Raw genomic sequence first — 27,464 nt, forward strand, 5'->3', positions numbered from 1 at the left:
TAAATGTATTTAATGTTTAAATCAGTCAATTGTGAGTAGGAGGAAGATTCCCAATGACTGGATTGAATTCTCAACACAATCACAAGACGACTGCACGGGTCGCTGGCGAGAGGCAACCTGTCTGCAAACAGTCACGGTCTCACGCTGAGTCTGAGTCAGTCTGTGTAGTTCATCGCCCATTGCACATGTTTGTTAAAAAAAATTCTGGTTGTGCTGTGGTCTCTAACCAGTTTCCCCTTATGTGACTGTAGAGTCAAAGAACTTCTAAATGCATAAGAACTGTCACACTTTAGACATCAGCTTTCAGGAGGGACCTGCAAGACAACCCATAATGAATGGGGCTGCTGAAGCTTAAGACTGGACAAAAAAGAATACATTGAATTATCGTGTTGAAATGAGTGCTACATCATATTTTAAGTCAATCAGCCACCAGCATGCACTAGCAGAATGCTAGCTTTAAATGGCCAAATTGTGTTGCCTGTAAGAAAAGTTAACGCAAATGTAATTTTGTTTCAGGAAAAGCTAACATTTGGCTAACAAACCGACTAATGACTTGTCATTGTTAAACTGTTAGCCTGGTTTTTCCTCCTGTCTGCAGTCTTAACAGGCGCCATCTTTATTAGTTGAAGATGTTTTATTCAGTATGAATCAAAACTGCAGTGAACCCATAAATCCATCAGCAAGGTCTTTCCCTTATACTGAGGTTTTGCGCACACATACCTGCAAACAACGTGACATAGATTTGTTGCACTCTTAGCTTGCTAGCTATTAGCATAAACATCACACAGTTTAATTGTAGTTTAATCTGCATATTTGTGTTTGGAGTGGGCGTTATAATCTACTATGCAACCACTTACAAGTGGAAATTCCAGCATCACTTCTAGGAAACAGACATACCATCAATTTTTATACTTAGCCAGAATAATGTACATTTAATTAAATACTTTTTATTAAAGAAGACAAAGGAAGAGGAAATACTTTCTGGTAGAACCAGTGTAACCATATATATCGTTTTAGATTAAAAGAACAGCATATTCTTTTCCAGTTCCCCAAAACACCGCACACTGTTCCAGTTCACTGTTAAAAAAATAATTTATTGCAGCATGGAATTTTAATTTGAAATATTGATAGTTTTCATTATCAATAATCCATGTTTGCATCCACTTCAATCCAACAAGAGCACAACAGGAACATCTGAAAACATCACACGGGTCAGGTTTTCTCACAGCTAAGACAGTCTGATGCATGTCTTCCTGATACACACACACACACACACACACACACACACACACACACAACTGACTCTCTCCACCACAGTTAAGTGACACAAAAACTCTTTTTAACACTAAACATGAACAAATACTTGTCAAGTTAAATACAGAACAGGGTGTTAGGGATGATAGTTCCAGAAATACTAAACATACAAAACTGAAGTTGCATCCAGTGACTCTGATTTCCTGCAAGGTCAGTCCATACCATTACTACTGGAGTGGGTGTAATGTTTTTAAATGACCTAATGCTGTCAGCTCAGAGACTACCCATAAGCATTTGCTTATTAAAGGAAAATTCCACCAACACCAAAAAAACCCAAAAACAAACTAAAGAAAATCTGTTAACAGAATGGGGATGTATTATGATTGCTTCATGTTTGTTGACAATAATTAAGCAGCGTGGTGTCATTTTCAGATACTTCCAGCAGCTACAGCTAAGTTTTATACTTGCTGTGTTAGACAGTCTGTATATTTTGTAAGTGTTGTTGCCACAGTAAAGAAATGACTGGTTCCTGGCCTCTGCCAGTATATATGTACTGGCAGACATATCTATATATATATATATCTATATATATAGTACAGTATATACATATATATTAGGGGTGCAACGATACACAAAATTCACGGTTCGGTTCGGTTCGATACTTTGGTGTCACGGTTCGATATTTTTTCGATACAAAAAAAAATGTTCATGCCTTTTTAATTTGTCATTTATTAAAATTATAAATATATATTTTAACTCAAAAGTACAGTTTTTAAATTTAATGTTGCTGAAACAAAGTAATAAAAAAAATAAATATATCTGATTGAGGAATCACTCATCCTTGGAAAAGAGAGTTTATTACAGAGAAATGGCTCTTTCCAAAATAAAAGCTATACTATACGCTTCTTCTGGGCTATATTCTCAGCAGCATATTAAACATATCAGGTCCCCATGAGGAGAATCATGTGCTAACGGCTGTCTAATGACTCGGGTAAAGTTTGTAGCATGCGTGCTTGTTGTTTTTGTCTGCTTCCACTTGTCTTTGCACTAGGATGATGTCGGAGTAAATGTGCAGTCATATTCGTTGTGTTCCCACTAGTGCTGTCAGCGTTAATCTTGTTGAAATGACGTTAACGCCACAACACGGCAAATCTCCGTTAACGAGCTACCGCGGATCTCCCCGTGCGTGGGGCTGGACGGCCAACACGTTAACGAGCTAACTGCGCTAACACACTAGTTCCCACCAATGTAATTGAGCATTGCGTGGCACATCCAACATACTGTTTTACTTTAGTCCATGACGCGCTTACCTTCAGAGTCATACGTCACATGAAAACCAAAATAGTTCCAAACGCCACATCTGAATTAGGGTGGGGGAGGTCCAATTTGCCATGTTGCAAGGAGAGCTTAACTTCTGTCTCGCTAGCTTGCCCTGTGCTCAGTGAATCTGTGTTCGACTACTCTGCCTAGGGTGCACTGTCGAGCGCAGATCCACTGAGCGCTCAACACAGACAGCATCGTCAGAAGGAAAGTTGATAAAATAAATTAAAAATTTTGTATTGTTCGATACATATGCGTACCGAACCGAAAGCACTGTATCGAACGGTTCAATATCGATACGAATATCGTTGCACCCCTAATATATATATATATAGTTCTAGTTCTAGACTGGGAGAGAGCTGGGGGAGTATCGTGAACCTACAGTTTCGAATTTTGTTCCTTGTGTCTTTTGACGGCCTCTTGTGTTTATGTTTGGCTCTTTAGGATCTTATTTTCATTCGTCATGTATTATATCCTGATTGCAGTCTGCTTGTATTCTAGTTTACCTCTTTCTGTCATCCCCGTCGTGTTCTGTCAAGTTTATATATCTTAGTCCTGGTCTTAGCGTTAGTTATTTCCTGATTTATTCTGACATCTCTTGTCTTGTGTGCGTTACTGTATTGATATTTTACAGTCATTGCTCCTGCGATAAGAAGTTTTTAATTATGCTTCTTCCAGCTACTCCCTCATTCACAGCAGGTCGCTACAGCAGATGGATCTGTATGTTGGACTTCAGGATTTGTGTCTTCTCCTGGTCTTGACCTGGGATCTTTCATGTGTTAGGTAAATGTGTTTCACTACTATACAAAACTGTTGCACTTTTTGCATTTGAAGAGGATTCTTGGGGTAAAACTATTCTTAATTTGGTCATGGCTCCAAACTGGTGATTCTATAGCCCACTGTGAAAGAGGTTCAAAGTTGGCTGTTGTAATGGTTTTGAAACCAAAGACAGCCATCTCACTGCTGCTGTTATAACCTTTATCACCTACTATTGTTAGGAGTGCAACATGAAATGATGTGCTGACACCAGTACTTGAGAAAAACTAAAGATAATTTCTCTCAGCTGATATTGTGACCGCACAAATGAGGATCTAGTATGGAAACACACACATGAGAAATACCAGCCATTCATCTTGGCCAAGATTCGGCAGGTAACATCATCCAGTGTACAATCTACACTAATCAAATGTGTGTCTTAAGTTTATTAAATCCATGTTGCACAGTATGGCTAGTAATGAACTTTGAAAATGATAGTTGCAATGATAGTTGCTTTTAAACCACAAAGAAAAATAGTTGTGACCACTTAGCTTTCTAATCATGCGCCTGCAGACTAAGCGGCTAAGTCTAATCGTTTTCCCGTTTTTCATTAAAAAACTGTTGGAAATGTTGGAAATATGGACACACAGTAGTCGGGCTTGCTTCAGTGCACTCCCAGTGGACTCCTATTGGCAACTATTAAACAATATGTTAGAAATAATCACTTCTTTGTGGGCAGTAAAGTCAGATTGCTGATTACCGGCTGAACATGTGCACAAATGGATCAAATCCTGCAAGCCACACATGTCCAATACCAAACACACCCTCCAAACTTGAAAGCCATGATTTAAGCTTCACATTTTCCAATCTGTTCTACTAACATTTCAATGTATCCCTGCCTGCTGTTTAATCCCACTACTCATACTAAAGCAGTAGGAGCCTTGTGGCAGTCTTTGTTCCTGCCAACAGAGGCCACGGTTGGATATCTCATTGTATTTCATACCAAAGACAGTAACATCCTAGCCCTTATTTCATTGCACTATATGGTGAATATATTTCACAGAGCTCAGACACTCAGTTAAAAAGGTGGAGGGTAAGACTTTACTATGAGACTGGAGCTGCTGGAAAATGTTGATTAAATGTCATTAAATGTCAGATTAAATATGTAAAACCACGTCAAGCGTAGAATTTTCCTTTAATTTAGCATCTAGTGTGTGCCTGATCAGCCTTTTAACATTAGGCTCAGTTCTTTTCTCTAACAGATCCTATATTACAGTATCATTCGTGTGTGGATGTACCAAGTCTTGTGTGACGGTGCTGTTTCCCTCAGATGGAAACAGGGCAGATGAGGACACGATCCTCCAGCAGAACACTCAGGACGAGGAACACAAAGTACAGTACGAACATGGTGAGGCCCAACTTTCGGCTCATCTTCCACCGACAGGCGGCGATGGAGATAATGACAAAGAGGAGCATCAGGAAGAGCAGCACAATGGCGCAGAACAGGCCATTGGAGCTGACCATAACTGGCTCACCGTTGTGGAGCAGGGTGTACATCAACCAAGGGATCGGCAGACTAAAACCAAACAGAACAGAAGCAGAAATCAAGCTATTTACCATCGTACCCCGTCTGCTACAGTTACCTCAGGTGTTCCTTATGGATCTATTTAGGGTCCTATACTTTTTGATCTTCCTTTTTTGTTTTTGTAAGAAAATATATTTTGGCCTATTGTAACTTTTTGATAGTGATTACAATATTGGCTTATTTGTTTACAACAATGATGCAATTGTTGACTGAAGTACAGGTACAATGGTGGATAAATTAATGCTTTATTCTAGACACAATGGATTCTGGGGGCTTTCTCCATATTATTGTAGGGTCAATACCTTACAATATAAAGTGCCTTAGGCGATTGTTGTGGTTTGGCGCTATGTAAATAAAACTGAATGGAATTAAGAGTGACTCACCCTACAGTGATGTCAAAGATGTTACTCCCCACTGAGCTGGACACTGCCATGTCACCCAAACCCTTCCGGGCCACAATCACACTGGTGATCAGGTCAGGGATAGATGTCCCAGCTGCTAAGATGGTCAGTCCCATGATCTCCTCTGAGATGCCCACAGTTTCACCCACCTGCAAACAGTAAAAGATAAAAACAAGTGTCAGAACGAGTATCCCCAACCTGGCTGTAGTTGGTTGGTAAAACTGCCCAAGTGCCACAAAGTGAGACCAAAATTTTAAACCGTGTGCCCAAATCGGTGACTAATTAACTAGTTAACATTACTCTACAGTATTCATTTTTTTTCTTCATTTTCCCCCCAACAAAGACTAAATAAAACTCAAATTACAGAAAAACCTAAATAGTCTCTCTCCAAGTATGTCTGTGAAGGTTCTCAGTCATCCAGGTCATCGTAGTCTAAGGAGCTTGGAAAGAAAAGCATCTGGACTTCTTTAAGTTTCCTTAAAGACGTTTCTCCTCTCATCTGAGAAGCTTCTTCAGTTCAGTTCTTCAGCTCTTCAGCTAAGAGGAATTGGTGGAGAATCCCAGATTTTAAGCCCTACGGGAGTGTCCCCAAGAGGGCCAGTGACCCCTATTGATTCTCTACCTAATTACATGAGCCAAGGTGTAAAAACGAGTGTAGGTCACAATCAGCCAAGGTTTCAAGTGAATTCATTGTGAAACCTGGCCCCACCCCATCATGTGATTTCCTGACGTCAAATGGCCCAGGATGTGAGTGGGTGTTAGGGCGTCTGGGAAGGGATCTTATAGATGGCAGACAGTTGTTGCCGTAAGCCACCGCCTCTGTTCAAAGATAGTCGTTCACAGTGGACATAAATGGCTTCTTTCCCTCCTCTTTCAAACCATCTGTCTTCTCTGTCCAAAATGTGAACATTGGCATCCACGAAAGAGTGACCTTTGACCTTTAGATGGAGATGAACCACTGAGTCTTGTCCCGTGGAAGTGGCTCTTCTATGTTGTGCCATGCGTGTAGGAAGTGATTGTTTGGTCTCTCCAATGTAGAGGTCTGAGCATTCCTCGCTATACTGTACAGCATACACTACGTTGTTAAGTTTGTGTTTGGGAGTTTGTCTTTGGGATGAACCAGTTTTCGTCTCAGTGTGTGGCTGGGTCTGAAGTACACTGGGAGAGGAGTCTCTCTCCAAGGTTGTCTTTCTGTGCACCTCTGGACCTCTTGTAGTAATGCTGCTTTAAAAAAACAAAAACAAAAACACTCATTGGAAGTCTCATTTTGTCCAATTTTATTCTGAGGCTGCCATTTCAAGAGGCCAGAACCCAGAGAACAAACAGCATTATGGAAGAGCCCATAATCTCCCAATTTAAACCAATTTTTAAAAATCATGGGGTTGTGCACTGTGCATTCATGCCTGAGGATCAGGCTGTAAATTCCACTATAATGTCCAGAAGAGCGAGAACTTTCATAGCACAGACCTCAACTGTGGTGCAAGCACAATGAGTTGACCTTTAAGGAGAAATTGGGCAAAATTACGTTTTTTTCTTGCACAAGGTAAAACGAGACAAATAAAAGACAAAACTTTCTATAAAACTAGGACAGTCTCACTGTCTCTATGTTATGCTCTCACTATCTTTATGTTAAACTAACCGGACTAACTGCAGAAGCATCACCTGAAAGTATCATTGACATCACTCAGGGCCGACTACTCTGAGACATGTAGGAAAGTAGTCTGCCAGGGTCCTTATCAGTGTGAATAAAAGACCAACATAGCATGTGTTAAGACTCTACCAACCTGATGAGCCCACCACACCATCAGGTAGGAGAAAGCACCAATCCAGATGATGGAGCCTATGAAGGTGATGGCAAAGTATCTCCTGGATGCCTGAAAAGCACCAGAGCCATTCACATTACATGTTCAAAAACATTATGACACCTGGGAACAGAGACTTAGATCCTGAAACTAAATAAAAAATTAATCCAATGTAATCCATTGTAAATGATAGCATCTGATCCATACAATTCACTCACTGCAGTCGGTTCTGTCTGTCTGTTAGCATTCACAGTTTTCTAGATATTTTCAAGTTTTGTGTGTCGGTAGATACCAAAAACAGCTCAAGATGAATTAATTTTGGTGAAAATCAGATCAAAGTAACACCAAATGTGAAAATCAGTAAAAACTTTATATTACCTGTAGGTTAGCTAAGCATTTCACCTTGACCATTATTGTTAGTGCCCACGGTCAAAATCACATATTGCATGAATATGTCTTAAACTATCAAGTTTGTACAGCTTACAGAAGCCAAGTTTTCAGCCAATTCTGTTCCAATCCCATGGGTAAAGATAATAAAATACATCATTTTAGTATGTAAAGCTTTAAGGTCATAGGTCATAATGATAATGATGATGAGGGCTGTTCACCAGGTTGCGGACATCAGGCAGGGTGAGCCACAGCGGGAACACAATGGGCAGCAGGAACAGATAAGTCGCCTGCTTGCGCCTGGTTTCAGGCCACCCTAAAGACAATGGTTGGTTCTCCTCCTCCTCTTCTTCCTCCTTTTCTTCTTCCTCCTTGTCTTCATTGTCGCCATCATCTTCACTCTCGCTCGAGTCGCTGCTTTCTTCGTCACCACTCTCATCCTCAGCGCTGCCCTCAGAGCCCCCTGATCCACCTGCTGATGATGCAGCTGCTGCTGCCTGCAGGAGAAGGAACAGAGTGGGTCAAACCACCTGACTCACTGCACACAACGAAGCGGGAACCACATAAAAGATGCATTAGGTTTATTATTTAGTATTTAATATTTCAAGGCTGGTTTAGGTCTTGGTGAATTGATGATTTTACATGAGAAAATTTTTAGGTACGTTTCACAAATTAGCTGTTTTTTTTTTAATTTGAGGACTTTATTACCCAATGAGGTAGATGTCCGCTGCTCACTGTTATTTATGTGTATGAACTTGTGACTTTTTGTTTTGAAAGTCTTGAAACGTCCAGTCTTGGATGAGTCTACTTCTACTACCAGTCTACTACTGGTTTATTTTCTAATGAGATTGAGCAATGGAGACCTTTCACCAGCTGATGGTGCTGACAGATCTATCTCCTGAGCACAACAGTCCTGGAGGATAAGACAGGGTTTCAGCTCTGGAGCTCTCCCAGTGATCATCATGGCAAATGTGAGCTCACAGTTGATGTGTATCCTGGAGTGCTGCAGCAAGATATTGACACACTCACATTTTCCAGACCCCACTGTGACCGTACATGGTTTCAGTACTTTTGGGCAACAGAGACGTTACTCTGAGTGGTAACAAGAAATGTGAAGGGACTGCACCAGTTACAGCAGCATAATCCTGGACATGTTACAGAGAAGGAACATTTCTGTGGCCTGAATTGTGTATTTGAAATATCCCTATATTGTCAGAGCTTTACTTATTAAGCCCCCCTTATTATCTTAGCTCTTCACTTTTTTCTTCTATTTAAATTAGCTCTATTTTTATTTTGCATCTTTTCTTTTTACCTTTGTGAGCTATTTTGCTTTGTGATATTGTATTTACTTCACTGAGCAAGGTTCTTTTAGTTTGTAGTGTTAGTTTGCTTATAACACAGTAATTTCCCAACTTTTAGGATAGATTAAGTATATCTTACTTTGTTATTTGTTAATATCTTACTATAATACTTTGTTAATATTCTGCAACATTACTGCCACTCCTTTTTAATTTTTTTATGCATACATGAACAATAAATTAACAAAAAGTATAAGCTAGTGTGCTTGTGTTAGGCCCTCCATCATTCTTCAACGCTGCATGTTATCCAACCTCCTCACGGCCTTGTTCACAGCTTCTGGCTTTGGCGATGTGGTTTTCAAAAAGTGCTGGCAGCTCATATTAACAGGCCTCCATGCAAAGTGTGATCTGAGGTCAGTATGCCAGAAAACTGAGGTGACACTAAACTGACAGAAAGTAACTTGTGTGGGTGTTAACGGTTACCTTCATTTCTCAATTGATGTGTTTGTTAAAGATTATACATTCTTGTCATTTTCAAGCTTTATTTTGAACTGTACCACATAAAGAAAATGTAATATGTTAGGAAAGAAGAACACATACCAGAAACAAATATGAAGCAAGCCAAAACCTCTTAAATTAGTTTGAAAATGTGCAGATTGAAGCCAACGCTCTTACCATCTTTCCTTCAATTTTACTAATACACCATGTACTTAAGTATATTCCTTGGGTGCATTTTCAAAATACATTATGCCAGGAATAATTAGAGGCCAATTTAAAATCTGAAGATTCAAAATCAAGTAAGAAACATAGTTAAAGTCATAGCTTTCTGTCTCCAGGTCTGTTGAAAAGATAAAGAAGCAGAAATATGAATTTGAAGCTAATCTATTCAAATCTAGGGAGACAGTAATGCCATCTTCACATGCTCATCACGCCTGTTATTTCCCAGGCTTCACATTGTAATTAACATCTGACTGCATTCCAGTGCTTCGCAATTCCAAACATGGAGGATACAGATGCTGCTTGGTCTTCATCAGTTTCCCTGACAACTTAGCTAGTTTCTTTTGGCAACATGACAACAGCTAAAGAAACACGTGTGTTCATATTAAGATGGGACGTGTATTATCACGACTTTTAAAACTATAGGATCAAAGTTGTTAAAATCTCCACTTTTCTCACTTCTGTGGCAAACTGCACAGTGAGCTGAAATCATCTCGTACCTTCGATTCGTCCGGCCGGTCAGATGTTTCCTGAGTTGTCTCTTCTGCCTTTGGAGGCTGTGAGGTGGACGGCTCAGCAGTAGCTGCTCCCTCTGGTGCACCGGCAGCAGCTGGCTGCTCAGACTTTGGCTTTTGATCTGGATCTTAAAAAAGAGGAAAACCACACGGAGTAATATGGATAAAAATATGAATTTTAACCTGCTTTTCAAACACTGCAGATTTTAAATATCCCATAACCATTTTAGATAAAACAGTTTCACTGCATCTTTTTACAAACAGGACACATCAACCTCACTTAAATGTTTAGTGACTTTATGCTTTTACTTTTACCTTTTCACTGTCTTCTTTGTCTACCTGCCACTCTGACTTTTCCTTTGATTTTATTTTGAAAGGGCAAAGATGTCTTTTAGTTTGTTCTTTGCATGCAGCAGTGTTTCCCCATATCTAACTGAACACAACTGAACAGAGTCACTTTTGGATGATGTAATAACCCTGCTGGTTTGTGTTATGGTCACCATTTTAAATCCATCACTTCAGACTGATGACTCCTCACCTTATATCAGCTAAAGTACTTTGCAGTTAGGTGATTAAAAATTCAGGTGAATTTGAATTTCCAAGCAAGTTTGCTGTAGTAAAGAATTTGGAAAACTTCCGCTCACACTTATTTTTAAACGTATCTAAATATTAGAGAACTGCAGCTAATTTCACACTTAGCAAAGATAAATCACAAATTTAATGTTACACTGACAAATTATTCTGCTCTAGAGGCCAGTATGAAGTGGCAGTGGGAGTGATTGGAGTGTCTGGCAATAAACATGCTCTACTAAAGGCGGGGAAGAGAGTCACATGCACACTCATCTGCATGTTAATCCTCAGGGCTCATTGATTCGGTCTTGTCGAGGCCTCTCCAGGTTCCTCACAGCCCCACTTTGCTGTGCACCTCAGACTGTCAAGCAACTCCTTACTCCACACTATGACGCACAAACATACGAACTGAGTCTGAAGAGCAACCTCCTTCAACCCCAAAACTGTCTCTGATTACTGATAGAAGACCATGTGCATATGTGCACTCGCAATATCACAATAAATGTCAAAGCACAAGTCACTACAATATTAATCAATAGTACAACTATTAAAATAATAACTTTATTCATCTGAATATTCACACAATTAATTACAAATTAAACATCCTTTGGATCCTTTTATGCAGCCTGATATTAACTTTTTAAATTAGAAGATGAGAATAAATTTAATCCAATTTCTTTGTCTCATGCACAGCTCCTCCTACAGGAGCTGCTCAGCTCAAGTAACCAAAGCCATGAAGCTCCCAGAGCACAGTGTTTGTGCTGATGTTAATACCAGAGGAGGTTTGGAATTCTGAAGTTAGTGAATGAGCAGAGTCTTTGTGACTTTTACACATGCACTTGATGACCCCGCTCTGTAACTTTACATCATCTATTTCCAGGTTCAAACTCTTCTTCGGTTCCTAAACAAACACTGTGACAACAATGAGATTTTATCTTCAATAAAAATGATCAGCATCACTGCTATCCCAGCTATTACAATAAAGTTTAACATCACGGCATCCCTGAAAAAGATGATTTATGAGGTTTAATTGACTCAGAAGCAGTTAGTTAGCGTGCTGGTTTCCATCTAAAGACCTGGAAGCAGGGTCTATACTTTATCACTTGACAAGCAGATAGTATTGCTTACAGCTGATCATGGAATATCTAGGAGGGAAGAAATTTCACAAAGAGAGATTTTGTTGTGGAGGTACCCTATTAAAACACCAGGCTCATATTCTGTAAGCTCTTTAGAAAGATCCATTCTTTCACCCGTTTGAGCTAATAGCACAAAAAATGGGAAAAGTAAACTGAGCCTAATGCCAAAACATATTTAAAGTCATTTTCAATACAATGGAGTACAAAATACATAAAAAACAAAACCAAAAAACACAATATGGATTATAGAGGGAGATATTTTGATATTTGATTTTTACCATCATACTGAGACTAAATTTTATCCCATGTGATTTAAAATATGATTTATTTTTTTTTATCTCAGTCTTTATGCAAAACTGGGCTAACACACATCACAAGCGTACCTCTCAGACAGATGCCAAAAATAACTGATATGTGTTCTGTACTGTTGCATTACAATACAAAATTACGCAATGTTATGACAGAGGATTGTGGGTAAAAATGGCCAGAGAAATACAAGCGCTTCAACATATAAATCAGATGTTGTTGGAAATCCGGGTTATGTTTCGAAATCATGTAACAAAAGCATGCATTTAGTCAAACAAAATACTGATGGCACTGGAACACACCCACAGGAAGTATGCTTTCGGGAAAGGCGTTTCATCGCACAAACAACTCACCTTCGCTGCAGCGGTGATGGGACTTGCTCTGCAGTTTGCCCGTCACCGGGACATTCATAGGCTTTACTTTGTTCTTTGCTGCAGTTAAAAGAATCATTGCTCAAACAAATCTCATGTGAAGCCTGTTCTTCTACAACCAGCTTTAACAATAACATGACCTGATAAACACACACTGACCAGCATTTAGGAGTAAAGATCCAATCCAATCCAGTGCAAACGTGAGAACAGGTACAATTACTGGTACCTATGCTAAAATGTGAACCTTACTTAAGACTCATTTGAAGCTGTTTATCACAACCAAGCTTTTATCTACTCTAGAGCCTGACTAAGATAAGATTTTTCAGGCCAATACAGATATCTGATTATTTACCATTCCAATGTTCCCAGTCTTTAAGGACATTTTTTTGTTTGTTTGTAATTTATTGTTTACATTCCACATGCCTTGGCTTGGTTTATGTGGTTGTTGGGTTTATACTGTTATGGAAGTTGAAGAGTGCCCTCTGGTGGAACATCAGCGCTCATAAGTCCTACCAGAAGTAACCCTTGAAACTCCTTTCTGTTTCTGTCTGTGAAGGTTCTCAGTCATCCAGGTCATCGTAGTCAAAGGAGCTTCTGTACTGTGCAATTTCTGTCAAATTTCAGGCCCCCCCAAAATGACTGGGTGTGCTTCAGAAGTTAGTCAGGGTAGTCTTTGCCTATGCAGCTACCCTTGGAAAAACCTGGAAACTATTCTAAGATTGTCAAACCACGTATTTATTGATACACACTGCAGTGTCCAATAAATGTGATTTTTATTAATTGGACCCCAAAAAGTTGTTTGTGTTCATTTTCTCAGTGGGAGAAATGTTTCCTCATTCATCCAAGTGATTTCTTCAGTTTCAGCTGAATGCGGGTTTCCCCTACCTTATAAACAGTACATTTGCATAATGACTGAACCCAGCAACAATGGGCTGTGAGGTCAGTTTCTTGATCAATAATATGCAAATTGTCTAATACATAATATCAGCCAATGACACTAGTCCACAGGTAAATTAGTCATGTTCTTTACAAACAGCCAGAGTGTGCCAAAAGGTCAACGATTCTCACAGCTTTCTGACGGACACACAAACATGCAACCATCCAATGCATGCAAGCGGTCAAAAATGTGTTCTGTAATAGCAGACCAGACTGAACACAACAGCAACAACAACAACCACAAGAACAACTAGTGCAGAAACAACACAACAGCAATGATGTTTTTCACCTTACCTTTCCTCTGTACTGGCCCCTCCCCTCTAACATCACCATTAAAAGATGTTTCTGATTGGCAGACATTCACAACACAACGTTATCAGTCTGACTCCTTAATTACTTTTTTCTTTTTGACATCAAAGGTGAAAAATCAGCTCATTCTCCAAACCGCGACACAAAAACACCCACATATTCTTGGTATACACATACTGTCTGTGTGAATAGGTATTGGTTAAAACAGCTGAGACCTGCTGAAGCCTGGATATGACCTCTGTGGTTTCCTGTGGTATCTGCCTAACTTAGATTGGGTTTGATGGACCTGCTGACATGATATGTCGGAGTCATCTGAAGTCATCTCCAACTCAGTGGCTAATCCATCCCTGGCCTTGAGCCCCACAGTTGTTCTAAACATTATTCTGTTCAGCGGTGAATTGTCTCGTATGTCAGGTTTGTATTAGCCAGGCTAACAGATGAGGACCAAAAGTTTAACATGCCCATGTTGAGTGACTGTGATGAGTTCCAGAAAGTTTGACATCAAAACATAGATAAGCAACACAACTAAGCAGGAAATCTGAAGTTTGATCCACAAACAAATACACAAAAAAATTAAAGACAACAAACTCTTCAAACCAGGTAACAACTTTTTGTAACTCTTACCTCTTCTGACTTTTCTGGGGCCAGGGGTTTTAACGGCCCCTCTAAGAACTGCTTCTACGATGGAAACCACAGACATGGTTGTAACTTCAGGGCCATTTCAATTTGACTGACAGTTTTCAGGTTCATGGTGCAGTAAATGTTTCATAGTAACAAAAATAATATCTCTGCATGGTAGTAACAGGCTCAGGTTACACGCTGTCACAAATAACTGCTTATTAAAAAACAGTTTGAGCTGGTCTCAAAATAACTGGCAACTTGTGAGCAAATGCGATTTTAGAAGTCAGAATTAGAGTCACATTCATTTTCCTTTTACAGCTGAGTACACCGCATAAAGATTGCCTAAAATTTGCAAGACTGCAAACTTGGAAATGTAATGTGTGTGTTTTACAATTTATTTTTGTAATTCATAAAGTAAGTGTCATTTTTTTATTGGTTTGAACTATTCTAAAGATACATTGATTTTATTAAATTCTTAATAATCAATCAATACACTACTTTATTTCAGTTTTACACACATATACATTATTATATAGAGTATTATACTGTACTTATACTCAATGTTCCCTCTAAGCTGCGCGCGTGCACAATTGCGCGCTGCTGGCACGTCTCTGCGCACAGAAAATCTGCGTTGCGCACAAAAAAAATCTAACCTGAATTGAAATTAAAATTAAAACTTTAACAATTCTGTTTTGCAGTGTTAGTTAATAAGTGACTGGCTGCTCCCGTATAGGGTTAGAACGATGCCACCTTATCCCATAGGCCAGCCAATAATGCGATTCACATTCATATATACACAGCTAATCAACATCGTTGACAGGCTATGACAGCGTCCTTATGTGCCGACACCGGTGTTTTACCTAGCAAAGCGGCGTGGCTGATGTGGAGTGAAGCCACGTTAATGACAACGTGTACAACCATTGGAGATGTGAGTGGGACAGACGGAACAATTGACGGAAAAAGTGTGGCCTTTATACCAGTTTTTAAATTGTGTTGATAGGCCACGTGAAACCAGAGTTATGATAAAAATATATGCAATGTTTGGTTTTCTTCCTGAATACTATTGTTGTTTATATTTACTGCGGGAAGAAACGGTAAAAACGGCGTTTTATAAGGAAAACGCTCAAAAGCACTCTCCACCTGTGAGCAAAAACAAAACCAAAAAAAAAAAGCCCCACCCTTTCCTATTGGTCAAAAAATGTACCATGTCGACCAATCAAAAAATGATATGGCAACGTGGCATTTAGTTGTTTAGGAAGGGGGGAAGTTTTGAGATGTGAGAGATTTGCGACGTTTAGCGCAAATCTTGTGTAGTTAGTGTGTAATGTAGACGTGTAATGTGTTGTGTGTGTCAGAACAATGAGGCAACTACTGAATGTTACAGGTGTTACAGGAGTGATACATCTCCTGTTGTCAGGCCTGCAGGTATCAGGCTGTTGTTCTCCTTTATCTCATAGTGGGCAGAAATTATTTTTTGGAGTGGCACAAATAATTTGTGTGGCATCAAATTTGATGCAGAACACCTGATTGTTCTGTAAATAGTTTGAAATGTTTATTTAAAAAAACGCTTTGGCTGCATTTTTAGGTAAACAGCTGCAAAAAACTTGTTGTTTGCATAACTCGGTTACTTTTTTTTGAAGAAGTAACTATATAATTAATTGCCCAACATTATATAATATATTTTGCAGACAGAGTTACAGGACTCTCTCCCAGACCACAGACTCATACTAATAATACAAGTCAGAGCTTTACAAAAAAAAAAAAAAAAAGAAAGTTGTGTTTTCAGAATTGGAGTTCAAGTTATTTTTTACTTCCAATAGTGTTAACATACTACACAGGTCATGAACAAGATTTTTTTACATTATCATTGTAAGTGGGCTAAAGCAGTTAATTAAAAGTAGTCTAACATAAATGTAAATGCTGTAATTTGATTATTTTAATAAACCACGTGACTTGGATGGATTCCATGCTGGCGTGACCACAGTGCACACGTCTGCTGTTGCTCACAGTGGTCCAAGGGACCGCTCAGGGAGTTTGTGTGTTCGCTCAGACACATGAAAAATTAGAGGGAACATTGCTTGTACTATGCTAAGAAAATGGAAGACATCATTCATGGGTTTTCCTCTTCTGCTAATATAATTGTAACCGGGTATGCATAAAGGTTGATTAAGGGTCTGAAGTTTGAACCATGCAACTGCCATGGCTTGTCAAGTTTTCTTACATTGTCCAATTCTGTCATTGCAAATTTGGTGACATTGTTAGCAAGAATCAGATGCCCTGCAGTCATTGTCCACACTGTAACAGACAGCCTTGTGAGGAACATTAGAAGCCACAAACTCAAGTCAAATCTTGGAAAGTAAGAAAGTCTAGCTATAACCTGACAGTCCAAAAACGTCTTCTTTGATGTGTAACTTTTTGTGTGGCATTACTATTGTGGAATTATTATAATTTAACTTTTTAATCCTCCAGGAACGCTGTCCTTAATATTGTTTAAATTTAACAAAAGAATGAAAAAAATCAATTAAATACCACTCCCTAATACAGCAGAAGTTTTTGAATTAGAAAGATGTAACTTCACATTGTTCTGATGTAGTGAATGAAACCTAATAGATCAGCTGAAATAACGGATAAGTCAGATTCCTTTATGTCGGACCAAAGCCTTCTCTTCTGCTGTCAGCACAAATACAGAAATACACTGCAGCACACTTGCTGCACTGAAACCAGTTGCTCCACAAATGAACTGTATGCAAAAAATCACAGGTGTATTTATCTGGAAATCACTCATGTTTAGGGTTAGGGTTGCGTACTGCAGTCCAGCTGCAAGGAGCCGGTCTCTGCTTCCACAGAGATAAAGCGCTCGGCTTGCTAGCATGCTGGCTCTTATCCAGCTTTTATTACCCTGTATTGAAAAGCTGATTAAGGATCAACAGTGGCTCAGTGCTTTGAGTTAGGGAACAGCACACCGGTGAGTTCGAGGACAGACTGAAGGTCGTTGCGGTTCATCACGCGACACTGACTCAGAGAAAGGGACAGGAGGGATACAGCTGAGTCACTGGCAACTTCGCAACAAGCTGGAACATTTAATCGATCAACAGGATTTCACTTGTTTTTTTATTTATTATTTTTAATTACACCTTTTTTTTCTTATGCATGACAATGATTTATTTAAGCCTTCTAAGCATTTATAAGAAGCTTATAGGCCTTTAATAAATGTCAAGAAAACTGTAAAGAAGCTGTAAGCAGATTTAACTATTTGTTAATTAATTTAACTACTCCTGAATGGAAGATGCAGCATCAGGTACAGAAGTAAGAAAAAATATTAAATCTAATTACAGACAAATTTATTAGGGAACTGATAATGAAAGTAATCATTAGTGAGGTCCTGCTGTCTCCAACATCTTGCATCTTGTTTACTTATGTTAAAATGGTAAAATACCTCATCACAGAAAGTCCTTTAAAATTAAGCATCAAATTGTAGCTAAATAATGAGGTTAGAACTTTGACATTTACACATACATATTTGGTTGTTGACCCAAATATGTATGTTGAACCAGTTTTTAATGAGCATAGTGCATTTTTAACTTCTAATTTTGCTGCAGACGTGATATTATCACCCGAGAAAACATTGGTTACCTTCTCCCAGAGGGTCCAATGTGTGGATCATCAGCTGGAAGATGGTGCTCCGAAGCGAGGTGTTGTGTAGGGAGGCTGAGCTGCCTCCTCGCTGCAGGGCTGGACGCACCTACAGGACAACAGGCATGCAGTCAGAACTAAAGCATTTAACCTTAGGGAACCTTTAATAATACTAACCAGTGCAGACCAGTGAGAATCAAAAAGGTGTTTTGCTTTTGTTAGAGCAGCCATTTTGACAAGGTATTGCAAGGAGAAAAACAGGTATAATTAATAACGTCAACTATGGCTATGATCCAGTTAGAGGAACCAGGGTCCTGGTACTACACATAAATGGAATGGGTTTAAAACATTAAATACAACAGGACTGTAAATGACACCTGAGCGTACCCTATACTGACATGCCAAAATGGCTGGCATGAAATGGGTAATAATTATTGTCAAATGTTACAGGCTAACACTGTCATCTCACTCTAGAGTTTTATTGCTGAAAAGAATAATAAAGGTAACAATATGTACAGGCTGTTTTGCCAATGTCACTATCTTGCCTTGTGATAAACACCTTTAAGAATTGGACAATAAAAACAAAAGGGAGAGAAGGACTAGTGCCTGATGGACCTCGATATCTACCCCAAAAATCAAATAACAAACTGTCTCATCAGATGACTTCTGACTTTTGTTTCAAACGTTGAAGGGCCAAAAATAGTCAATGAAAGTGTGAGGAACAGATTAACCAACATGTTTCTCTGCTTTAACGCAAGATGCTAACATTAGCATGTCCAGCTAACTACCTTACCATAGTAGCAAGCCAGGCCAAGTAAGTCTGATAATTTTAATTAGTGTAAATTCAAGTAACAAGTTCACTGGGTTATTAATTATTAAAGAACTTATGCTATTATATCAGAGTTGTCCACCTCTGTTATTCTTTATATTGGCTTTGGAAGTTTAAACTGCTGTGTTAGCTAACACTATGTTTGCTAAAGCCTGAGGTTTTAAAAGTTTTTCCAGACAAGTGTGTATGCTACAATACATATACATATAAAAAAAAACCAAACCTATAGATTTTAAAAGTAAATCTAATACTTAAATGCTACTACAACAGCTACAACAGGAAGAGCCTTACACTCCTTGTGTAGATAAAATATCTGCTGATCCTTTACAATCTTATTCCATTATGAGCTGATGCATCCCTCCATTAATTCATCTGAAAGTAAATATTAATTTTTGCTTTGAAATTAAGGAAGTCACACTGCAGTTTAACTGGAGATTTAGCCAACAAATAACATAAGCTTTATATAAAAGCTTTAAGGGCCATTGTGGCATCACCCAGTTGTCCCATTACCATATTAGTGTTTCCAGGCCAGATTGAAGTGATGGAGTGGCCATGGAACACGTTTGCTTGACATGCTTATGTGGTATTGACTTTTTTAGTTTTAGCTAGTCTGTTTTGTCATCTTTTTGGACTGTGATTTAAACCATAATTTACAAATTGAACATCATTTTATATTCAGTAAGAACTGAAAATAATGACTGACACCATAAACTCAACATTTAAGTGCTTACTGATGTCCTTTAAAAAGTGATCATTAGAGTTGTTTTGCCAGACATCTATATAACTGGACATCCTTTTTTGCAACTGGGGAGTTCACCCTCTACTGGCCAACAGAAAGACTAGATTTAAGTATTTCACTGTATTTAATTTTTCAGAGCTGGGGCTTTGTTAATCCTTCATATGGTCTAAACCAACAAAAGGTTTGTTTTTCAAACCTTGAGTCTTGTCTTGTCATCTTGTGAGTCTGGCAGCAGTTTGCTGCTTTGAGGGCTGCTTGGAGGTTGTACAGGTTCTGGTTTGGATTTTTCTTCAACTTTTGGCGCAGCAACTGGAGCAGCTGGAGCAGCAGCAGCAGGTGGTGGAGGTGGTGGTGCTTCACTTTCCTATAGTGAGGCAGTTTAACAGCAGTTCAGGTTAACAGTAGTTCGAGTTACCTCACATGTATGCATTCAAGTATATGAACAGCGGAGATTGCTTTGGCAATTTGATTGGTCTGTATTTGTATTTGTTATTGCTCTTAATTGGTTCTGTGAAGCACTTTGACATACCTCTGATTTTTAAATGTGCTATATAAATAACATTGTATTGTATTGTAATGTACTGTAGAAACTCAGTCTAAACTCAGTCATAGGAGTAGACATGCAAAGTGATGAATTGACATGGTTCCAGCTGTAGTCTTGAGACAGGTCAAGAATTCCAGGTTAATCCTTTACAAAAGACAGTAGTAAGCCCCTAATCTAGTTAAAAGTCCAGCCAGCATGAGTTTTTCACCATCAGCAGAAGAGTAAGTCACAACCCTTAAGCCTTGAGGCTGATCCTTTTTAAATCTCCAGTTTCAACAACTGCATTATTCCTACTGATACACAGCTTCCACGATGAATGCTCCTAAACTGAGCTCCCAAATCTATGTATATATGTGTTTGTGTATGCAACAGGTGATATTAATGTGTTCTATTGATGAAAAGAACAAAAAAAAAAATGATGGTTGAGCATGTATATAACATGTATGTGAACACCATGTACTGAAATCTGTGAAGAGGTTTTGAATTTCAGCAATTCTGACCCAGTAATGTGGCAACGCATCTCACTGCACTTGGTGTTAATACTGAAGCACATGCTGATTGCAGACATGCTTCAGGCTAATTGGCGAACCTGCTGCGGGCCCTTGAGATATTGTAATGCAGTTCTGCATGTTGATTACAGCCTCAGACATTTGCTGATCTCTCCCAGCAGCAGCGGAGCAGAGAGCTGTTCAGCCTGCAGGAAATGAACCTTTTATTCCTTTGTTTTTAAATTGTAAATTAAATGATGTCTCTATATAGTGGTATTTCAGGGCTTTGACAGAAAGACTGACACTTGCATCACTTCACCCTGTGACGCCCCATCTATGACACCTGGAGTCCTCTCTGTTCAGTACCATCAAAGGATTTTACACAAATACAGTCTGTCACCTGCTCAGAACCACAAATCACTGTCTCTCTTTCAGTGTGTCCGAGCAGGCGGCAGTCCCAACTGTGTGGAGATGAAAGGATAGAAAATATACTGTGTATACTGAAAATGAATGGATAGATAGTATCTCTGGTAACAACTGCTTAGAGAAACATCTGTTTTGGCTGCATCCATCCTTTTATGTTTGATAAATGTGTGATGAATGAAAGAAATTCTTTTGTTCTCTTATTGCTGAAGCAAAAATAACTCTAACACCTGTTAACGCTTCATTCTCTCTCCTAATGTCAACAAATCTCATGAAAGAGCCAAACCCAGTGTAGCAATGTACCTCTGCACAGTGACTGACTCCATAAGCCTGTCTGAAGGCAAACCTTTAATCTTTTTTTTCTTCCTTCTATTTATTTTACCTAATTTCAAGTGAACTTGTTTCATTTCAGTGAATTGTGAGTCTTTGTAGCAATGTGCAGTTATCTATGGATGTTACTTTCTTTCATGCTTTCAACCCCCATCTCTCCTCACAGTGAGTGTGAAGCCATGAACAAAAGAAGATGCTCAAGTTGCTCATGTTGAATATAATTTGACCGAAAGTGCAATAAAAGTGTCACAGCAAGTGTTCATTTGTCTAAATTTAAAGAGCAAAAAACCAAAGTGACCACGAAAGCCTGGAAGCCTGACGGCAGGTAAGCTAGTCCAAGCAGCACACACACACACGCACGCACGCACGCACGCACGCACGCACGCACGCACGCACGCACACACACACACACACACACACACACACTGCCTTTTCTGTATTAAAAATGATTACCAACCAATGTACTGTGTAATTATCATCTGTAAATGAACTATTCAACTGATTAATTATTTTAGCCCAGGAATTAATGATTTCACCTCTAGGCAAGACACAATTCATCAATCAGACCAAGAAATTAAAAAGAAAGACAGAAAAAAGGGGAAACTGTAGCCATTGAACACCTGTTTTAAAAAAGGGACCTTTACTGACCTTCTCTGGCTCCTCTGTGGTCCACACCTTAACAATGCTCATGTGTTTGTTAAGCTGGGTCTTGACCGCCTGCTCGATCTGACTGTTGAATTTCATGAAGCTCACATAGCTGATGTAGCCCAGCACCAGCAGGATGCTCTCCCACCACAGGATCATGTTATCCAGGAAGAAGATGATAAGCATGATGAGGTCCAGGATGTAGAAATTCACGTCCCTGAACAGAGGCCACCAGGTCAGGTGCAGCATCTCCCGAGAGAAGATGGCACACATGCCGATCACAAAGAGAATGTTGAAGACGGCTGAGCCCACAATGGTGCCGATGCCCACGTTGCTGTGGGAGATGAAGACCCCAATCAGGGAGGTGAAGAGCTCAGGGGCAGAGCCTCCCGCCGCCATGAATGTGGCCCCAGCCACATCATCTGAGATCTCCAACTTGTTGGTGATGACTTCCAGCGCAGGGACGAAGAACTCATCGCAGACGATGGCCAGGGCGACAAACATGTAAACCATCCCTACAATGTGCAGGGCCACCCAGCCCTGTTGACGCTGCTCTATCGAGAACAAGTCCTCTGGGTAGTCACCCTTCCTGTGAGGTGGCTGGGTTGGGGGGTAGTGTGGAGTTGCGGTGGTCAGTGGCGGTGGAGTTGGTGGCGGTTTGGGAGGCTGGGGATCTACATAGATACACTGTTCGATATCCGTCCTGTTGACGACTTTCACCAGGGTAGCTTTAGTTTCCTCAGTCTCATTAGACACTATCAACTCCCGGATGCTGACCTCCACATGTTCATCGCTACCCACCTCCGCTCCATCATCCGTCTGGGCGGAGGCTAGTGGCTGTGACAGCCTGGCCTTCAAAGTCAAGGTGTAGACGAAACACAGCAGCACACCTGAGATAAAGAAGAGGATGCGGCTGCACCTTAGTCTCCTCCTCTGAGGCAAGTATACGTTCATTGTCTCGACTCCAAACAGGAAGTTATGTCAGATGCATTGCTAATCCTTAGTCATGCCTGCGCTCTTATGTGGTATGAAGAAGCCAACGGCAGACAAAAAAGCACATGTACGCACAAAGTGTGTTTCATCTTCAGCTTTGACCTGTGGAAGGACTGAAAACCAGAAAATACCTACAGCTTAAAATCACATCATGAACACGTGTGTATTTATAATGTCCTCTCTGCTTGCATACTTGCAGATATACTAAGGAAAAGTGTGTTTGTGTGTGTGTGTGCACGCGTGCGCGTGTATCTATGTGTGTGTTTGAGGGTGGTAGAGGATGCAGTCAGCCACCTGTTACTATGGCTACATAATCACTCAGGCTTTAGCTTCTCACATAATAGGAGTCCATTGAAAACACGTCAAACATGTTAAAGCGGCGAGAAAAAACAGGAGATCCGTCTAAATAAAAGCAGAAAATACTGAGATTCCTGCTGATTGTGGCTTAAAGAGCGCACAGAAATTAGCGCGATGAAATCCGCGCGTGCTGTAAATGAAATAATACTAATAATTAATACTGCCAGATGTGCATTAACGTCAACATGTTTTTTAAAAAAAAACAAAACAAAAAACAAAACATGAAATCTGCGAGTGAAAGACGCGCGTTGGGGTTTAATTGAGGACAGCCCGGATTATAATGCAAGGTCGGTGTACATCATTAATCTACACTCTATCAGCATTCTAACGTATTTCCAAAAAGAGGATAAATTGCAGAAAGCAGCGGTGTGAAGAGAGCAAGGACGCGGATCTTACCTGTGCGGCCGGCTGCTCGGCCCCGCGCCGCTGCGGACTGCTCCTCCAGCTGTGCGCAACGGACGCAGAGATGCTGACTCCGGTTTTTGGGGAACTACAAGGGCGCACCGCATGGCAGGGCTTGTACGAGGCTCAGCATAATGCTACTAAGAGGATAAGCAGCCAAACACCTTTCACCTTCCCTCTCACACATGAGGCTGTATCAATACGCCAACATTCAAACTGCTGCTGGGCTCGCAGGTGTAGTTTTGAGGCGAATCCTGAGAGTCTGCTGCCTGTTGAATTGATGTAGAATAATGGGGCGTTCAGGGACTTGCACAGGAAGCTGGGTCCTACTTAGGGTGTGGTCAGGTGTTTTAGATAGAGAAACCGATTATTACGTGAAATTCTTATTTGCGTCACAAAGAAGAAAGCGTTATCTAAACATAAATATCCGCTTGGAATGAAACACTGCAAATAAACGCTCAAAATAATTAAACAGATGAAGTTAATAAATATGAAGTTAATCAAAGTTAATATGATTATATTATTAACTTCTGCTGGCTTAAATGCTTTTTAATTTAATTTTTAATCAACGAACTATTGCGCAGATCGGGTAAACAGCACTTAAAAGGATAATTTCACCATTCTCATTTTAATTGTTGTAAGTGTAAGCATACATCTGACGTCATCATCTTAATCCAGTTGGACTAGTAGGAATGCATTGATGTGAGCCTTCAAGCTGATCATAGTATAATATATGCAACTATAACATATCCGAAAAATGAAGAACTGAATGAAGAAATGAAGAAGGTCCGAAGAACTGCAGAGCAAAAACAAAGAGCAATTAATGAGTGTACCATGGCTGGAATACTCTGAGCTTCCACTAGCAAAGCATGTGGATGTTAGTTAACATATTTAGCATGCTGTGTCATATTAAACTTAATATGACACAGCATGCTAAATATGTTAACTAACATCCACAACTACAATATAACAGGCCTAGAACAACTGTTCTAGGCCCGTTATATTGTAGTTGTTAAGGATGAGTGTCATTCACCTTCTTGTTAGATTAGCAAACATGTGACACCCAGTGGACAGTGATTTGAAGACCAACTGTGACAACACAGAGTATGCACAGTGATACTCTGCTCATTGTAACTAATAAAAACTTCTGATATGATCTACAAATTGTTAATACTGTAGTTTTGCGAAGGTACTTTAAATCTTTTTGCAGAGGCTGAGTTTGATTGATTGGGGCCGGATAGCGAGGACACTTTTGATCCAGGAGCAGGAGGCAGGGGGAAGCTGAAGGTGGTCCAGTTTGGGAGATCTTCAGAAAAACCAGAAATGTGGCATTCAGGGAACAAAAGGTTGTTTGGAAATAATTTTTAAGCTATGTTTTTCTTAATCTTATGGGACAAGTAAATACAAATTTAAGTTTGTTTATATAGCACCAAATCACAACAATTGCTTCAAGGTGCTGTTAAAGACTGTAAGTTAAAGACCCTACAATAATATAGAGAATACCCCCTATGAGCATCCAATTGGCGACAGTGGGAAGGAAAAACTCTCATTAACATCAAGAAACCTTCAGCATAACCAGGCTAAGGGAGGGGTGGCCATTTGCTGCAACCAATTTAAGATTAGGGTATAGAGGACAAAAGGCACACTTTGCAAGATTAAATGCAGGGTGCTGTATAAACACAGAGAAACTATGTGATGTTGTACACTGACAGACATGAAAAAACTTTTTTTTTTAAAACAACATTTAATTAAACTTATTTGGAATAAATTTTCATAATCTTAACATCATGGTTTTGTTACTGAGTCTGCTGACGTAATTTGTTACTTTAACAAATTACACCAATTACTTTGTTATGTCTTTCTGTTCAGCTCCTCGTTAACACACAGATGTCACCAGAAAATCACATAGCAGCAACTCATTGCATTTGGGCATACAGACATCAAGTCAGTCAAGTCAGAATCAGAATGGGGAAGAAAGGAGATTTCAGTGACTCTGAACATGGCATGGTTGTTGACACCAGACAGATTGGTCTAAGCATTTCAGAAATTGCTGATCTGCTGGGAACACAACCACCTCTAGGGTTTACAGAGAATGGTCTGAAAAATGGGAAAAAATTGAGTGGGCAGTTCTCTGGGTGAAAATGCCTTGTAGGGTTCATGGGAGAATGACTGTGTTGCTGTTTGCTGATAGGCAATGACGAATAAAATAACCATTCATTATGATGTTTGCAGAGGAGCAGCTCTGAAGAAACAAAACAGCGAACCTTGAAGCAACAAAAGGCCACACTGGGTGCCACTGCTGCCAGCTAAGAACAGAAAACTGAGGCAATAATTGCCACAAGCTCACCAAAATTAGACAACAGGAGACTGGAAAATTGTTTCCTGGTGTGATGAGTCTCAATTTCTGCTGGGACATACAGATGGTAGACATGGAAGCAAACAATATGAAAAACACAGATCTATCCTGCCTTGCAGTGATAGTGTAATGGTGTGTGTGTGTGTGTGTGTGTGGGGGGACTTTTCTAAATGAGCATCGATTAAACACCACAGGCTTGCAGAGTTTTGTTGTTGAGCGTGTGTGCCCATCTTCTGATGGCTGCTTCCAGAAGGATAACACGCTGACGCTGAAATAATCTCAAACTGCTTTTTGAATATGACAGTGAGTTTATTGCACTCAGGTGGCCTCATCAAATCTCAGTCCAACAGAGCCTTGAGATGTGGTGGAACTGAAGATTCGAATCAAGGACGTGCAGCCAGCAGATGCTGTTGTGTCAATATGAACCAAAATGTCTGAGAATGTTTCCAGACCCTTGTTGAATCTATACCACAAAGAATTAAAGCAGTTCTGAAAGCAAACGTGTGTCAAACCTAGTACTGGCAAGATGTACCCAACACTACAAGTATACCTGCCCGGTGAGTGTATACTGTCAATGGTGGATGCTCATATTAAACACAGACTAATTTTCAACATATGTCAAAAGTAATCTATGTGAGCCAAAAGCTCGGGTTTTACACTACTCTAAATACACTTTCCAACATTTCTTTCTTTCTCCTATTGGCTCTGTATGATCTCAGTGAGAGCATATATCCTGTGCTCTCAAGGTGAAGCACAGAAGCAAACAACCAACCAACCTTTATTTGTCACATACACAACCATACAGAGTACAACATGTAGTGAGATGCTTGTGTCTGAGCTGCGGACAGGCTGCAGACGTAGCTGCGCCATTCCAGGGCTTGGTTTTTAGCATGGGGGCGTCTAGCCAGGACCCTTACTGGATACCAGGGTCTACCACAACCCTACTGATGGTTCAAACTGTTCTGTTTGTAAGGGGACAATCAGATGAATTTTGTCTCAAAGGTGCAGGAAGGAAGTTGAAATATAAAATAAAACACGGTTATTTTAACCTGGAAAGGAAGTTTAACCGTTAAGGATTAACAAGTCTCTGCATGTCCTGAAGAAAGTCAGAACACAAAATACTCTCCAAAATGTGACATGACAAAGGAATCTTCAAAATAAGAATGTTTATTTCATCTTTCCCCTCCCCAAACACTGTGAAGAAACAAAACTTATAAAAAGGTCCAGCACCGGCCTGAATTTGCCGGCATGAGAACATCTGAAAACACAGAAAGAAAAAAAACATAGACATGCAAAGCACTCCATATCAAGTGTAATGCCCAATACGTATCTTACAAACGACATCCACTCACAAACAGAGAAACATAAAAAAAAATTGACCATGAACACACAAATGAAATGGCAAAAATGTTAGCAAACAAATAAATGCAAAAGAAAGAGT

At 39.8% G+C, this 27,464-nt stretch overlaps 2 protein-coding genes across 3 annotated transcripts in view; both read right to left on the bottom strand.

Annotated features, from left to right (window-relative positions):
• Window positions 1-1,073: 1,073 nt before the first annotated feature.
• On the bottom strand, window positions 1,074-24,006 carry LOC146394153 (sodium/potassium/calcium exchanger 1-like). 2 transcript variants are annotated; one of them, XM_084911359.1, is made up of 12 exons: window positions 23,662-24,006; window positions 21,919-23,021; window positions 19,682-19,849; window positions 17,918-18,026; window positions 14,288-14,341; window positions 13,649-13,699; window positions 12,401-12,478; window positions 10,021-10,163; window positions 7,727-8,002; window positions 7,101-7,190; window positions 5,299-5,465; window positions 1,074-4,906 (listed from the first exon to the last, which is right to left on the bottom strand). In XM_084911359.1, the coding sequence occupies exons 2-12, from the start codon at window positions 22,867-22,869 to the stop codon at window positions 4,657-4,659; spliced, it is 2,337 nt and encodes a 778-aa protein (XP_084767485.1). In that variant the 5' UTR covers window positions 22,870-23,021; window positions 23,662-24,006; the 3' UTR covers window positions 1,074-4,656. The 2 variants fall into 2 exon arrangements, with proteins under 2 accessions (XP_084767485.1, XP_084767543.1); XM_084911417.1 differs by lacking the exons at window positions 12,401-12,478; window positions 13,649-13,699; window positions 14,288-14,341 and having other exon boundaries at window positions 23,662-24,004.
• A 3,166-nt stretch (window positions 24,007-27,172) lies between these two features.
• LOC146394154 (very-long-chain (3R)-3-hydroxyacyl-CoA dehydratase-like) overlaps window positions 27,173-27,464 on the bottom strand; it is a 19,899-nt gene continuing 19,607 nt past the window's right edge. Inside the window, exon 11 of the mRNA XM_084911538.1 lies at window positions 27,173-27,464. This exon is cut by the window's right edge and continues 1,564 nt beyond it. The gene's annotated coding sequence lies outside the window, so the exon portion shown is untranslated.

Source organism: Perissodus microlepis, chromosome 1 (genome assembly GCF_051167445.1).
Source record: "Perissodus microlepis isolate ML-2025 ecotype Zambia chromosome 1, ASM5116744v1, whole genome shotgun sequence".
NCBI classification, from domain to species: domain Eukaryota; kingdom Metazoa; phylum Chordata; class Actinopteri; order Cichliformes; family Cichlidae; genus Perissodus; species Perissodus microlepis.

What these genes read in the sequence shown, in the direction of transcription:
- LOC146394153 (XM_084911359.1), bottom strand. Translation starts at nt 22,869, where the DNA reads ATGAACGTATACTTGCCTCAGAGGAGGAGACTAAGGTGCAGCCGCATC. An exon ending in TGCCTGATGTCCGCAACCTG is followed by an intron (nt 7,191 to 7,726) that starts GTGAACAGCCCT and finishes GGTGCTTTTCAG; the next exon opens with GCATCCAGGAGATACTTTGC. An exon ending in ATCTTTGACATCACTGTAGG is followed by an intron (nt 4,907 to 5,298) that starts GTGAGTCACTCT and finishes GTTTGGTTTTAG; the next exon opens with TCTGCCGATCCCTTGGTTGA.